This window comes from Bos indicus x Bos taurus, chromosome 4 (assembly GCF_003369695.1).
Source record: "Bos indicus x Bos taurus breed Angus x Brahman F1 hybrid chromosome 4, Bos_hybrid_MaternalHap_v2.0, whole genome shotgun sequence".
Taxonomy (NCBI): domain Eukaryota; kingdom Metazoa; phylum Chordata; class Mammalia; order Artiodactyla; family Bovidae; genus Bos; species Bos indicus x Bos taurus.
Genome location: NC_040079.1, coordinates 22,101,553 through 22,117,855, shown reverse-complemented (window position 1 = coordinate 22,117,855; position 16,303 = coordinate 22,101,553). Strand labels below are relative to the sequence as shown.

The window sequence follows — 16,303 nt, the reverse complement described above, 5'->3', positions numbered from 1 at the left end:
CCGATCAATTTAGTACAGAAAGCCACAGTCATGTAGCCACAAATGCTTAGCAATCTCAAAGATGCCTGCTTTTATGCAATGGTTGTAAGAGGAACAAGGATGTTTTAAATGATCTGATGTATTAGAAAAACAGCTCAAAGTGCATATCTTAATAAAATTGTTGTTGTTGTTCAGTCACTCAGTTCTGTCCTACACTTTGTGACCCCATGGACTGCAGCATGCCAAGCTTCCCTGTCCTTCACCGTCTCCTGGAGCTTGCTCAAACTCAAGTCCATTGAGTCAGTGATGCCAGCCAACTATTTGGTCCTCTGTCATCCCCTTCTCCTCTGCCTTCAAACTTTCCCAGCATCAGAGTCTTTTCCAATGAGTTGGCTCTTTACATCTAGTGGCCAAAGTATTGCAGCTTAGGCCTCAGCACATCAGTCCTTCCAATGAATATTCATCCTTTAGGATGGACTGGTTTGATCTCCTTGCAGTCCAAGGGATTTCAACAGTCTTCTCCAACTCCACAGTTGGAAAGTATCTATTCTTCGACACTCAGCCTTCTTTATGGTCCACCTCTCACATCCATACATGACTACTGGAAAAACCATAGCTTTGACTAGATACGGACCTTTGTCAGCAAAGTAATGTCTCTGCTTTTTATTACACTGTCTAGGTTGGTCATAGCTTTTCTTCCAAGAAGCAAGCATCTTTTAATTTCATGACTGCAGTCACCATCTGCAGTGATTTTGGAGCCCAAGAAAATAGTCTATCAATGTTTCCATTGTTTTCCCCATCTATTTGCCATGAAGTGATGGGACTTGATGCCATGATCTTGGTTTTCTGAATGTTGAGTTTTCAGCATTGACCTCTTTGACCTTCATCAACAGGCTCTTTAGTTCCTCTTCACTTTCTGCCATAAGGGTGGTGTCATCTACATATCTGAGGTTATTGATATTTCTCCCAGGAATCTTGATTCCAGCTTGTGATTCATCCAGCCTCCCATTTCTCATGATGTACTCTGCGTATAAGTTAAATAAGCGCAGTGACAATATACAGCCTTGATGTACTCCTTTCCCAGTTTGGAACCAGCCCGTTGTTCTGTGTATGGTTCTAACTGTTGCTTCTTGATCTGCATACAGGTTTCTGAAGAGGCAGGTTAGGTAGTCTGGTATTCCTATCTCTTTCAGAACTTTCCAGTTTGTTGTGAACCACACAGTGAAAGACTTGAGCGCAGTCAATGAAGCAGAAGTAGGTGTTTTTTGGGAATTCTCTTGCTTTTTCAGTGATCCAGTCGATGTTGGAAATTTGTTCTCTGGTTCCTCTGCCTTTTCTAAATCCAGCTCATACATCTGGAAGTTCTCGGTTCATGTGCTGTTTTAGCCTAGCTTGGAGGATTTTGAGCATTTCTTTGCTGACATGTGAAATGAGTGCAGTTGTGTGGTAGTTTGAACATTCTTTGGCACTGCCATTCTTTGGGATTAGAATGAAAACTGACCTTTTCCAGTCCTGTGGCCACTGCTGAGTTTTCCAAATTTCCTGGCATATTTAGTGTAGTACTTTAACAGCATCATCTTTTAGGATATCTTAATAAAATAATCAAGTATGGATATTGTTGAAGGCCAATATATGTGGACTCTGTCAATAAGAAGAGTAATCCCCAACATAAATATACAGACGTGAGCCTCTAAAGGTGTACATGCATGTGTGTGTGTGTGTGTGTGTGTGTGTGTGCACGCATCAAGTAATCTCTATCTTGACTGTAATCTCCCAAGGAGATTCTGTCAGCTTTGCTTTTTTTGGTAGATTTCCATTTGACAGTTAAGAAGTAGTTAATTGTTTCATGTTTTCTTTTCCATCCTCAGCATCTCTTTGCTCAATATATTCCTTTTTGTTAAAAAAACTTCATATGTTTGAGTGAGCTGAATTCTCAAACCAGCTTTTCAGTGGAGCCCTGGGCATCATTTTTCATGTTGCTTTACTAGAATGTTATTTTTGCTGTAGATTACAGTTTAGCAAAATATAAAGTGTGCTGCTGTTGTAAACTACTTCTACCTCATTCATTGCAAGTTTTACCAAGACTGCTTATCTGGCTGTTAACTTACTCTACTTGGATTTTTTTTTTTTTTTTTTTAAACATTTGTAGAGTTTGAAAGTAGTCAACTACTACACATGATGAAATTACATATTTCTGTAAGAAGAAAGGGAGATTTTTTACCTTGGTGAAATTTGTCCAAAATGCCTTTTGTAGGTTGGGCGATTAGTATAGCCTTGGACCTTAGACTTTGAACAGGGATTCCTAGGTGGTGCAATTGGTAAAGAATCCACCTGCCAATTCAGGAGACACAGAGATCCTGGTTCGATCCCTGAGTCAGGAAGATCCCCTGGAGTAGGAAATGGCAATGCACTCCAGTATTTTTGCCTGAAAAATCCCATGGACAGCTGAGCCTGGTGGGCTATAATCCATGGAGTTGCAGCGTTAGACACAGCTGAGCACACACACCTGTGTGTGTTTAGACTATGAGCCCAATTTCCTTAGGGTCTGATTTCCTCCTTTTTTTTTAAATTTTTTTAATTGATATATGCTTTGCTCTTCCTGGCACGGTGTTACACAACAGAGGGATTTAAGGATTCAAAAGCCCTAATTGCCTTGAAATATTAGAACACTGTTGCTTATAGTTGTTTTTACCCAATCTACCAAAAGAAAACGTTATGAAGACAGTGATCTTACCTTGTATCAAACAACTTGAAAGACGATACCATTAGAGAGGAAAAGCAGTGTCTACTTCCAGTCCTGTAGACCAAGTCAGTGCACATCTCAGATAATGCCAAGGCTGGTAATAATTTTAAATCTCCAAAACTGTATTTCCTTCCTCCTTATACATCTGTTCCCTTAAACAGAATTCTTTTTGTGTGTGTTTTCCATATTTTAACTTATTGAAATCTGCCTCCACAAAGGAGAACTTAGCCTTTTAAGTCTTGACTGTCTCTCTGGGCTCGTCTCCATGCTTGGCTGAGTCTAGGAGCAGATGTAGCACTCAAGCGCACAACTGCAGGTACACCTTCCACGACAGGTGTTGACGCCCTGCTCTGCAAGGCAGACGCCTTCCAAGTTAGTCAGCGTGCCTCGCCAAATCCCGTGTCCCCTAAGGCCAGGGAGCTCTTCTTCCAAACGTTTCATCCTCTGAGGAAGAGAGTTTTCACATGGAAAAACAGAAGATACTGATCAATGGAAATTGAACCTCAAGGTGGATGGCTTTATCTTTTAAGTACCTTGTTGCCATAATTAAGCTTAGAACTCTTAGTCTGGGGAAACCACATGCTACAGGATAATTCTTAATATTAAAATTAATATTGCTTGTGTTTATTATTTATATTAATATTGAGTAAGTTTTCTGTGCTATTGTCCTAAGTATTAATATTTAATCTACATTAACCCATTCAATACTCCCAACAACTGGAAACTATTCAAAGTTCCCAACAACATTCTGTAGGTACAGATGCCCCTTTTACAGAAGAAACTGAGGCGGACAGAATTTAAGTCCTTAGCTCTTGGTCACAGTAAGTAAGTAAGTAACAGAAACTGGACTCAAGGCCAGCTTTTGAGGCTCTAGAGAACTCAAAGAACTTTTGAATGAAATTGCCAAATTATTATTGGTGACGTTTGAGAAACTGTGGGGAACTGTTTACATGACAGAAGTCTAGACATAAGGAAATAACAGCTCACATTTTTGTTTAGTATTTTGCTGGTGAAAAATACCAAATGCTGTTAAATGTTTTATCAGTTACTTGGGAGAGTGAGAGAAGTTAGGTTTATCAGATTTTCCAAAAAGACCTTTTTATGAATTTTAGCTGATGTAAGTAAACTCGATATGAGTTAAAGGAAAACGCAGCACACTACTTCTGGCCCCCCACCCTAGGAGATTTTAGGCTTCACACAAGGAGCATGGCTTCTAGAACTTGAGAGTTGATCATTCTCTCTAGACAGGTCAGCCCACTCTGTAGTATTTATTATGTTTGGTTCTGAGTCCCACATTTCAAGGGAAATAGACAATTGGAATGTTTTTGTTGGTGAACTATGAGAATTATAAAATGGCTCAGTTGTATTATTTGAAGAATAGTTGAAAATCTGGGAATATTTAGCCCAAAAAAGAGAAGAGCTCAAGGAAGACAGAAGAGAGATGTTTAGTATTTGAAATACTGACACTTGTAAGAATGATTGTTAAGTTGGTAGAACCAGAGCCCATGATTAGAAGTCAATGACAACAGATACAGATTGACATAAGATGGTCATGTCTTTCTTAGATGGAATCGGTTGTCACAAAAGGTATTGAGTTTCCTTTCACAAGGGCTTCCCAGGTGGCACAGGGTAAAGAATCTGTCTGCCAGCACAGAAGATTCAGGAGAAGCATCTTGATCCCTAAGTTTGATCGCTGGATTGGGAAATGGAAATGGAAACCCACTGCAGTATTCTCTCTTGAAAAATTCCATGGACAGAGGAGCCCAGCGGGCTACAGTCCAAGAGAGTCAAACACAACTGAGTACACACACCTAGCCTAGCTACCCTTCCTGTCACCAACATTTGTATACAACCAAATGCTCCTGGGTGTGCAACCAGGAGCTGAACAGCCACTTGCAGATGTACAAATAACACAAGCATAGACCACATGGTTGGGCCAGATGACTAAATTCACTTCCAAATCTGAGTTTCTGTTTCTATCATTCTGTGAATTGATGCAAGACAATCCGCTGGGCTTCTGTGTTTAATCAAATACAGAAATAGTCTATCATGTCTTGAATGTCTGAGGCTGCCAACGCTAGCATTAGCCAAATTGATAAAAACAACATGATGAACAACAAAATCGTATGTCATTTCAAAATCTCTCTGTAGGCGTCTAATGAAACGATGGGTGTTTTGTCCTCACCTCTTTCTGCAGATCTGTCTCCTGCTCAAGATAACCCTGTGAACGTTGATCTCCCTCCAGTGTCAGAGCAGATTATGCAGACTCTGAGCGAACTTGCCAAGTCTTTCCAGGATATGGCTGACCGCTGCTTGCTGGTCCTACACCTGGAAGTCAGGTATGACTTCTTCAAGTACAAGACTTCGTGATTTAAATGCACTGTGGGTCATGTCATCATCCATTTTTGTTCTTATTATGGATGTTGTTCTTTTTTTGATACTAAAAGTGATATTTAGTGTTATTCAGTCACTGTTAGTTTTTAAGTACATGATGTATTGTGAATATGGTGGTTTGGAGTTTGCATGGCCCATGACATCAGAAATGCTGTGGATCAGAATATCTATATGGGTTGGATAGGCTATCTTAAGTAACTTAATTAACTTGACTAATTCAGTTTCCTCCTTTTAAAAATAAAGACAATAATTTCTAACTTCAGTTCAGTTCAGTCGCTCAGTCGTGTCCGACTCTTTGCGACCCCATGAATTGCAGCACACCAGGCCTCCCTGTCCATCACGAGCTCCTGGAGTTCACTCAAACTCACGTCCATCAAGTTGGTGGTGCCATCCAGACATCTCATCCTCTGTTGTCCCCTTCTCCTCCTGCCCCCAATCCCTCCCAGCATCAGGGTCTTTTTCCAATGAGTCAACTCTTCACATGAGGTGGCCAAAGTATTGGAGTTTCAGCCTCAGCATCAGTCCTTCCAATGAACACCCAGGACTGATCTCCTTTAGGATGGACTGGTTGGATCTCCTTGCAGTCCAAGGACTCTTGAGAGTCTTCTCCAACACCACAGTTCAAAAGCATCAATTCTTTGGCACTCAGCTTTCTTCACAGTCCAACTCCTACATCCATACATGACCACTGGAAAAACGATAGCCTTGACTAGATGGACCTTTGTTGGCAAAGTAATATCTCTGCTTTTGAATATGCTATCTAGGTTGATCATAACTTTCCTTCCAAGGAGTAAGTGTCTTTTAATTTCATGGCTGCAATCACCATCTGCAGGGACTTTTTAAATGAAATAAAAAGTTCAATGCCTGCCACAGAGTAAGTGCTCACTATATGGTAGCTTTTCAACTATGGTGACTTTATTGCCATCGGTATTTTTATTATGGTATTCTGTTAATCAAGAAAGGAGTGTACAGATGAAAGATCTATGATATCTTCCTTTAAGAACTTAAAACCCAATTGAAGGAATTAAGTTCAATCATAATTCAAGAAAATAGTTTCTAAGATGTGATATTGCTGGGCTCTTGTTTCCTCCCCTGAAGTGTAGAATACTATGATTAGTTTATTATCTATTATCTGTCGAGACTCTAGTATTACACCTATGGAAATGCTAGGAAGAAAAGACTAGGAAGTCTCCAATCACTTATTTATTCATTCAATTAAATATTTATTGAGTGTTCTAAGAATTGGGTAACAGCAATGAAAACAACACTCAAGGTCTCTGCTCTCATAGAGCTACATTCTTATTGGGTAAACAGCCAATGAATAAATACAAAGGAAAATTTCAGATTAGTGTAACTAAAAAAAAAAAACAATAGCAGAATGGAATTAAATGGTGCTATCAAATAGAAATATAAAGTAAGCTACACATATGAACCACATCAGTTCAGTTCAGTTCAGTCACTCAGTCGTGTACAACTCTTTGCAACCCCATGGACCGCAGCACGCCAGGACTCCCTGTCCATCACCAACTCCTGGAGTTTACCCAAACTCATGTCCATTGAGTTAGTGATGCCATCCAACTATCTCATCCTCTGTCGTCCCCTTCAATCTTTCCCAGTATCAGGGTCTTTTCAAATGAGTCAGTTCTTTGCATCAGGTGGCCAAAGTATTGGAGTTTCAGCTTTAACATCAGTCCTTCCAATGAACACCCAGGACTGATCTCCTTCAGAATGGACTGGTTGGATCTCCTTGCAGTCCAAGGGACTCTCAAGAGTCTTCTCCAACACCACAGTTCAAAAGCATCAATTATTTGGCACTCAGCTTTCTTTATAATCCAACTCTCACATCCATACACGACTACTGGAAAAACCATAGCTGTGACTAGACAAGACCACACAAATAATTTAAATATTCTAATAGTTACCTTTAAAAAAATAGAAACACATGATCTTAATGTATCATATTTTATCCAACCCAGTATGTCCAAAATATTATCATTTTAATTTGGAATTCACATACAAATTATTAATGAGATAGTTTACATTTTTCATCCTACACCTTTGAAATCTATGATATCTTATAGCACATCAAAATTTGGACTAGTCTCATTTCAGCTGCACAGTAGCCATGTGTAGCTAGCATTATCATACTGGACAGTGCAGAGAATGGCTGAGGTTTACTAGAGAGCGGGGTTAGGTAATTTTATGTTTTATATAAAGTGGTCAGGGAAATTGTGACAAGGTACTAAGAAGGAGTCATCTGTACAAAGACCTTATGGAAAAGAGTTTCGGGCAGAGGGAGGGGCACTCACAAGATCCTGAGGTGGCAGATTTGAAGAACAGAGAAGATCCCAGTATGACTATAACTCAGTGAACAAGAGGATGAGAGGACTGAAAGGAAGGGTAAAGCTGATCTCCTCTAGAATGGACTGGTTGGATCTCCTTGCAGTCCAAGGGACTCTCAAGAGTCTTCTCCAACACCACAGTTCAAAAGCATCAATTCTTCGGTGCTCAGCCTTCTTCACAGTCCAACTCTCACATCCATACGTGACCACAGGAAAAACCATAGCCTTGACTAGACGAACCTTTATTGGCAAAGTAATGTCTCATCTCACACGCTAGTAAAGTAATGCTCAAAATTCTCCAAGCCAGGCTTCAGCAATATGTGAACCGTGAACTTCCTGATGTTCAAGCTGATTTTAGAAAAGGCAGAGGAACCAGAGATCAAATTGCCAACATCTGCTGGATCATGGAAAAAGCAAGAGAGTTCCAGAAAAACATCTATTTCTGCTTTATTGACTATGCCAAAGCCTTTGACTGTGTGGATCACAACAAACTGTGGAAAATTCTTCAAGAGATGGGAATACCAGACCACCTGATCTGCCTCTTGAGAATTTTGTATGCAGGTCAGGAAGCAACAGTTGGAACTGGACATGGAACAACAGACTGGTTCTCAATAGGCAAAGGAGTACGTCAAGGCTGTATATTGTCACCCGGTTTATTTAACTTCTATGCAGAGTATATCGTGAGAAACGCTGGACTGGAAGAAACACAAGCTGGAATCAAGATTGCCGGGAGAAATATCAATAACCTCAGATATGCAGATGACACCACCCTTATGGCAGAAAGTGAAGAGGAACTCAAAAGCCTCTTGATGAAGGTGAAAGTGGAGAGTGAAAAAGTTGGCTCAAAGCTCAACATTCAGAAAACGAAGATCATGGCATCCAGTCCCATCACGTCATGGGAAATAGATGGAGAAACAGTGAAAACAGTGTCAGACTTTATTTTTCTGGGCTCTCAAATCACTGCAGATGGTGACTGCAGCCATGAAATTAAAAGACGCTTACTCCTTGGAAGGAAAGTTATGACCAACCTAGGTAGCATATTCAAAAGCAGAGACATTACTTTCTGTGAATAGATAAATGCAACTGATGAGGAAAAAAAGAAACAGTAATACCCTGATGCCTCTGTTACCTGGGTTGTGCAGAAAACCATCAAATTAATTACTCTCACAGCTCCTAGAATTTATGTTATTGATTGCGTAGGTACACGATGTGTTCTTCATTTGGAATTATCAGCTTGTAGTGTAGTTAATTTATAGTGTGATATTTTCAAGGCATTTGAGTAAGATCATTTTAATCCTTAACCTCTAACCTGCTTTTTAAAATTTTTGTACATCCTGGCAATAGTATTTTTAATAATGTTAAGCATATTTTAGTCATTATTTAATAATTAACTTTACAAGAAACCATTCAGTGCTGTAACATCTATTGCCATATCTCCTTCCTCATTAATTTAAAAATAGAAAAAGGATCATTTTAAGACTAAATTACAAAAAAAAGACTGAGTTTTAGAGTCCCGGATGCAGAATTATCTTTACTTAACTGTAAATGAAAACACTAAATATGTTTATTTTTTCCAAATTAAATTTTCTTGTATCTTCTTTTAACATGGTTTCAGCATTCAGGTTGCTTTCCTATGAATGTGCTCCAGATTGTCTTTGCTTCTTCTTAAGTATGGTACAAAAAACTAGACAGAGCGCTCCATGTACGGCTCAGATAGTGGATGTTGACATACTTTATTCATTCCTTGTCACAGTAACAAGATTTCATTTGTTTGTACAGTTAATGATAGAAAATGAATAAGGAGAACCCCAAGTAAATCGTTACTGTAGTAGTCCAGTGCTACAATAGAGGAGACGGCTAAGGGCTATGGGTGCCCACAGTGGGTGACTGTGGAAGAAACGTTTAGCACCTGGGAGGCAGGAATCAGGTGTGCCTCATCATTGCTCTGGCTCTAGAACCTGTAACAGTCCTGTTGTATAGTAAGTGTTCAGTAAAAACTTCAGTGACTCTGGAGATTTAGCTGGTTTGAAATCAAACCCAGATAAAACAAGTGCAGGTTCCCCAAACAAAACATGCTACTCATCAAAGACAGTGAACTAGTTTGAAACTCACAGTCCACCATATGGATTGGATTGGCCAAAAAATTCATTTGGGTTTTTCTATAAGCTGTTACGGAAAAACCCAAACGAAACTTTTTGGCCAACCCTATACTTAAGAGGTACAAAGACTGCATGGCCCGACATCGTCCTTGTCATCATAATCAGCTAAGGTTAGTTTTGTTCCCATCCAGTTGTAAAGGAGAATCAGCTTAGGACCTGTGGTCCTGGAGCTGGTACGATGAAGAAGTGGCTGGTTTGGCATTCTCTGGCACTTTTACCCAAGAAGCCAGAACAAACAGAAAAAGGAGGCGGGGCGCAGCGCATTTAATGGCGAAAGCTAGCAAGAAGTCTAGAACTTCAGACACCAAAAATTTGTCTTATTCCCCCAAATATTTTTACATCCATAGCCCATCTTTTTCTTGAACATTGTTATAGTTCAAACCAAAAAGTGCTGTCAAAGCCAGTAGATTCTGTTTTGAAAGACATATGACATATTACCTGTGTCCCTGTAGGTCACATTTAACCACCAAGCAGTGCTTTTTTTATACAGTTTGAAGCATAAGGCATGTGACAACCCCAAGAGATGAAAGACGTGGTGAGACCATTAAAAATGGTTGAGGTTTTTTGGTTTTTGGTTTTCTCCCCTTTCTGGACTTTAGAAGAGGATAATTAAGTTGCCATTTCAGTCTCAGATGCTAAGAATGTCACCTTTATCAGCTGATTTCTCTCACCATCAGGAGGGTTCTAAGTGGATTCAGCAGTAACTGCCTGTCTCTGTTGGGATCCTAAGCATGCACTTTCTGAAAACCAACCATCCTGCTGTGTAATCAGCAATATTTGCAGAAAAAATATTAATGCCAAAGTCATGTTAAGGTCAGCAACAACATGCCAGAATTCCAAAGGAAAAAACCCACTTTTTCTGAACTTGATGTTTGCCAATGACTATTTTAAGTTCTTTTTCATCTCTGATCATTTGGGGAGAGGAAGCTATTGCCTTAAAATAGTTTTTCTCTCTCCTGTCTGCCATTCACTTCAGTATCTCATGAAAGTGTTAGTCGCTCAGTCGTGTCTGACTCTTTGCGACCCCACGGACTGTAGCCTGCCATGCTCTTCTGTCTATGGGCTTTTCCAGGCCAGAATACTGGAGTGGGTTGCCATGCCCTTCCCCAAGGGATCTTCCCGACCAAGGAATTGAACCCGAGTCTCCTGCATTGTAGGCAGGTTCTTTACTGTCTGAGCTACCAGGGAAGTCCAGTATCTCATAAACACCTCCAATTCATAGTAATTTCCTAAGCAGTCTCTACTTCTAGTTTCTATCATTCTCTACCATCAATTTACTCTTTATACTGTGCCGAATCATCTTGCAAAAACTCATATCTGATTATATCATTTCACCTCTTAAAATCCTGTTGAGATGACCTTAATCTTATGACGACCTGGTCCCTGACCACCTCCCCAAGCTCACTTCATGCCTCTGTCATGTCATCTCTATGTACTGAAAGGAACCTCTGGTCAGTCCTTAAAACTGTCCTCCATTCACACCCTCATGCCATTGCACATGGTCTTCCCGTTGCCTGAGGCATGCATGCGTGCTCAGTCACTCAATCGTGTCCGACTCTTTTCAACCCCATGGACCATACCCTGCCAGTCTCCTCTGTCCATGGGATTTTCCCAGCAAGAATACTGGAGTGGGTTGCCATTTCCTTCTCTGGGAGATCTTGTCAACCCAGGGATGGACTCCAGGTCTCCTGCACTGGCAGGCGGACTCTTTACGGCTGACAGACCTGAGAAGCCTCATTGTCTGAGGTGTTAATGTCTATAGTTTACTGTAAAAGTATTTTAGCGTTGATGACTTGATTTTATTTTCAACTAAGAGTTACTTAGTTTAAATTTCAACTGTGAAATAGCAGTCAGTTTCCCCAGGCATGAATCCCACTCCAGGGTTGTTCAATTTTCATTTTATCAAAAATGTCTCATTCTGGAAGGACTGTAACTGGTGCAGTTACTGGTATCCTGATCAAAACCATACACTTCAAGCTTATGAATGTCAGAAAGAGTTTTTACTGGCAAAATTAATCTTTAGTTTTTAGTAACTGTTAAAGTGATCACCTATCATAAAAACACACTGACAGCCAAGATATTTGGATTTCCTTAACCGAACAGATTATAAAAATATAGCACATCCTATGCAAAACTTCCTTTTAAATGGATCATACATCTAAGTGTAAAAACTTCAAACTGTAAAAATCCTAGAAGAAAATATAGGAAGAAATCTTTGTAACTTTGGGCAAAGTTTTCTTAAAGCTAACCCCTAGAGTACCAGCCATAAAAGAAAAAAATTATTAAATTGAACTTCATCAAAATTTAAAACCATTCTTTGAAAGACATTGTTAAGATGAAAAGACAAGCCAAAAATTGGGAAGAAATATTTACAAAACGCATGTCTGATAACTTGCTACCCTGGTGGCTCAGACAGTAAAAAAATCTGCCTGCAATGCTGGAAACTCAGGTTCAATCCCTGGGTCTGGAGAAGGGAGTGGCAACCCACTCCAGTATTCTTGCCTGGAGAACCCCAGGGACAGAGGAGCCTGGTGGGCTACAGTTCATGGGGTCACAAAGAGTCAGACACAACTGAGTGACTAACACTTTCTTTTCAGCCTATATAAAAAACCCTCAATACTTAATAATAAGAAACTAAACAGCTCAACAAAAATTTAGGCAAGTGATAAGAATACAAAGATGTATGGATGGCAAATAAACATATGAAAATGTGTCCAACATCATTAGTAACTAGTAAAATGCAAATTAAAGCCCCAGTGAGACACCACTGTACATCTATTAAAATGAATTAAAAAAAAATTTTTTTTTAACTGACAACACTTGAGAAGAAATAAACTAGACACAGAAAGACAACTACTGCATGGCATCACTTATATGTCAAATCTTTTTTTTAGGAAATCACAGAAACAGAGCAGAAAAGTGGTGGCTAGAGGATGAGAGAAATAGGAAGTGGTTGGTAAAAGGCTACAAATCTCAGCTGTAAGATAAATAAGGTCTGAGGATCTAATGTAAACCAGGATGACTATACTTGATAACACTGTACTGTATAATTGAAATTTGCTGACAGGGTAGTACTTAAGTGTTCTCACTTTTTTAAAAAAGAAAGGATAAATATGTGACGTGATGGATGTATTAATTATCTAGATGAAGGGAATCCTTTCACAGTGTATACATATATCAAGTTGCCATGATGTACACTAAATATCTTATAATCATTTAATGCCAGTTATACCTTCACAAAGCTTAAGTTTTTATTTAAAAAAAAAAAAAAACTAACAACAAAAAGTGCTGGTGAGAATGCGGAGCGACTGGAACTCTTTCCTACATTGCTAGTAGGAAAGCAAAGTGGCACAGCTCCTTTGGAAAACAATTTGGTGGTTTCTTACAAAATTAAATGTACACTTACCATATGATGCAGCAATCCCACTTCTAGATATTTACCCAAGAAAAAGAGAAAATTATATTTACACAAAAACCTATACGTGAAGCCGATTAATTCATAATCACTGCAAACAAGAAACAACCCTGATGTCAGCTGGTGATGGCTAAATCATGGCACATTCATAGGCAGGAGGCCATGCTGCAATAACAAGGAATGGACAGCAACATGGATAAATCTCAGATGTTTGAGGCAGACTGAAAGACACTAAACCTCAAAGGCTACATGCTATACAATTGCATATATATGGCTTTCCAGAAGAGACAAAACTGTGGGGACAGAAAATAGATTTGTAGTTGCAAGAGCCTTGAGGTATAAGTAGAGGTTGACTTCAGGGTGGCACAATGGAGTTCTGGAAGTGACAGAATTGTTCTATAATTTGATTATGGTGATGCTTATACAACTGGTTGCATTTGTCAAAACTCATAAAACTGTACACTAGAAAGGTGAATTTACTGTTTGTAAATTGTCTGTCACCAAGATGATGATTAAGCCTGTGGTTGCAATATTAGGGATGATGTTCAAGGCTGTGGCCATTTGTTTAGGCATATTCTCATTACCTGATGCCAGGTCTAGGCGTGACAGAATCCCTACTCTGGATTATCATCCTGTCTACTTCCAGTGAACCTTTCCTGTCAAGATCAGATGGAGCACAGAAAACAATCAATAAACTTACAGAACAAACCTGTTTGATCTATACCTGCCAGTGGATGGGGGAGGGATGGGGTGGTTGTATATTTGTTTTTAGTAAATACCTGTACGTGTGGGTGGCCAGTCCTGGGTGTTCATTGGAAGGAATGATGCTGAGGCTGAAACTCCAATACTTTGGAGGCGAGGGGTACATAAAAATTTAAAGGGCCACTGCTGTCTTAAATATTTGGGTGCTCTGTCACAAGAAGAGGGTTGTTTTCATCAGGAAGAATCATTACCAACTTCTTTCCCCATCTCTCTCTCTTCCAGGGTCCACTGTTTCCACTATCTCATCCCTCTTGCGAAGGAGGGGAACTACGCCATTGTCGCAAATGTGGAAAGTATGGACTATGACCCACTGGTGGTGAAGCTCAACAAAGATATCAGTGCCATTGAAGAAGCCATGAGTGCCAGCCTCCAGCAGCACAAGTTCCAGTACATATTTGAAGGTCAGACCCTGCCCCTGTCCCGGAGAGTTTGGGAGGAAAGAAGGGTGAAGGTTTTCCTGATTTTTTTCTCTATTACTGAAGCTCAAAACTTGTAGTAAAAAGTTTTTGATTTTTTTTTTGTTTGTGTGTTTTTTGCTTTTTGGATTAAAGCAGCAATACCTAGCCTCTCTGTGTATGGCTAGGTAGGCAACAGTGTGGCTGCCATCTGCTCTTTCTTGACGAGGAGATTTAATCCAAGACGAGGCAGATGGCAGCCCGGCTGCCTCCTTGACACACCACTCATGAGAGCTGGGTAAGTGTGTGGAGTGGACCACAAATTAACTCAAGAAGAGCTCATAAAGGAAAAAGAAACACACGCAAGAAGAAGAAAACCCTGAGAGATCCCCTCATTGGCTAAAATTATCCCTGGAAGGGGACGTTTTCTTTCAGAGAATGAATTTTTGTCTGAAGAGAAAACAGAAACCACTGATGAACAGCAGCTCTGAGAAGTCTGCATCCATAAATGCCTTCAGAGGCAAGGAAGCAAGGAAGGGTGTGGACAGCAGTACTACCCAAAGGTGTTTGCCTTCAACATTCAAAAAAGTGAGCGGCCAGCCAAATCATTTGCGTGATGGATTCCTCCAAAGGACCCTTTTTTAAGACTTCCAGTCATATCCGCTTTTTTCTTGTTTCGGTTGGTTTGTACATAGACCCCGGGGCCAAAAGTATCTATGGTGTCTCACAGAATTCAGCCAGTGTAACTTAAAACAAGAAGGTACTTACTGCAAAGGATTGTGGCAGCCTGAAGATAGAAAGAAAGTGTCAATGCATGACCATGTCTTGCTTCTAGCAAATGCAGAAACCACCCCCCGCCAAAACAAAATCCTATTTTCTCATTAAATTATGTCATAGTGATGAAGATGTGTTCTGAAAGGGAATGTTCCGGAAAGACTTTAGCCAGAATGTATAAGTGATGAAAAAGGTTCGTCAGCCCCGTGGCTCTGTGTACTGGGGACTGCAGTCATACTGTCTGTCTTAACAGTCTAGGACTCATCTAAGAATCACTCTCCTGACCACACAGAATTCCCGTCTGGCTTTTGACACTGGCTCTTCCAAGTCCCACATGTCACCATTCACATCCCAGAGTTTTCCTCTCATTTGGACCAGACATTTCTTGACATCTAATCCTTCTGGGAAACAATAGAGGTATAATCCTCTGACACAGAAGAGATTTTAACTAAAAAAAAAAATCATAAATTGGAAATTTCCTACTTAAAAAGAGCTAGCTATCCCCTGTCATATCACTTTCTAAATTCAAGGGCATATTATTGAATTTCCCAAGTGGAGGAGGTGACAGTGGTCTCAGTCTTCTTGGTGTGGCAAGGAGAAATATTTTATTATTTTTTTAAGGGGTGTATTTAATCACAGATACTGTTTAAAATTCCTGGAGTATAGTGATAATACAAAGCAGACCAACTTTTAACTGGTTTATTATTATAATTTATCATGCTTAATTATTATATACATTTATTTCTGTAATCTGTTTTTTATTCTCTATAACCAGTGCATCACCTCATAGTCTATGCTTAGGGCAGACCACATTAAACCACTGCAGAACAAAATTCTGCCTGAAGTTATGGGCTCAAGGGCATCATAGCAAAAGAACCAACAGAGATTTTTCTCATAAATTGTCTAGCTTTAAATGTAAAATCCATGTGTGTGTTTCTTTCCCTTTGAGTGAAAAGCTTTTTACTTCACCTTATAAGAGTAGCTAATTTGTCATCTTGAAGCCACATTGGGTGAGTGTAGCTGAAGCAATGGAGAAGGCAGTGGCACCCCACTCCAGAACTCTTGCCTGGAAAATCCCATGGACGGAGGAGCCTGGTAGGCTGCAGTCCATGGAGTCCCTAAGAGTCGGGCACAACTGGAGTGACTTAGCAGCAGCAGCAGCAGCAGCTGAAGCAAGAGATGTTGCCTTCTCCTGTCCTTTTCCTACATGTATCCTAATCAAGGGAAAACTTGCTTTGAAGACAGAAGAAGCCTTTGAACCTGAAGTTGCACCCTGAGACAAAAATAGTAGACTATTCTCGACTAGTCAGACTAACTTGAGATTTCTGAGAAAATATCTT

At 39.9% G+C, this 16,303-nt stretch overlaps 1 protein-coding gene across 1 annotated transcript in view; it reads left to right on the top strand.

The window, feature by feature from the left end:
- EXOC4 (exocyst complex component 4) overlaps nt 1-16,303 on the top strand; it is an 805,586-nt gene that overhangs the window by 730,094 nt on the left and 59,189 nt on the right. The window contains exons 15-16 of the mRNA XM_027538961.1: nt 4,920-5,061; nt 14,017-14,195. Coding sequence (XP_027394762.1) covers nt 4,920-5,061; nt 14,017-14,195 — 321 coding nt within the window. The remainder of the gene's footprint in view (nt 1-4,919; nt 5,062-14,016; nt 14,196-16,303) is intronic.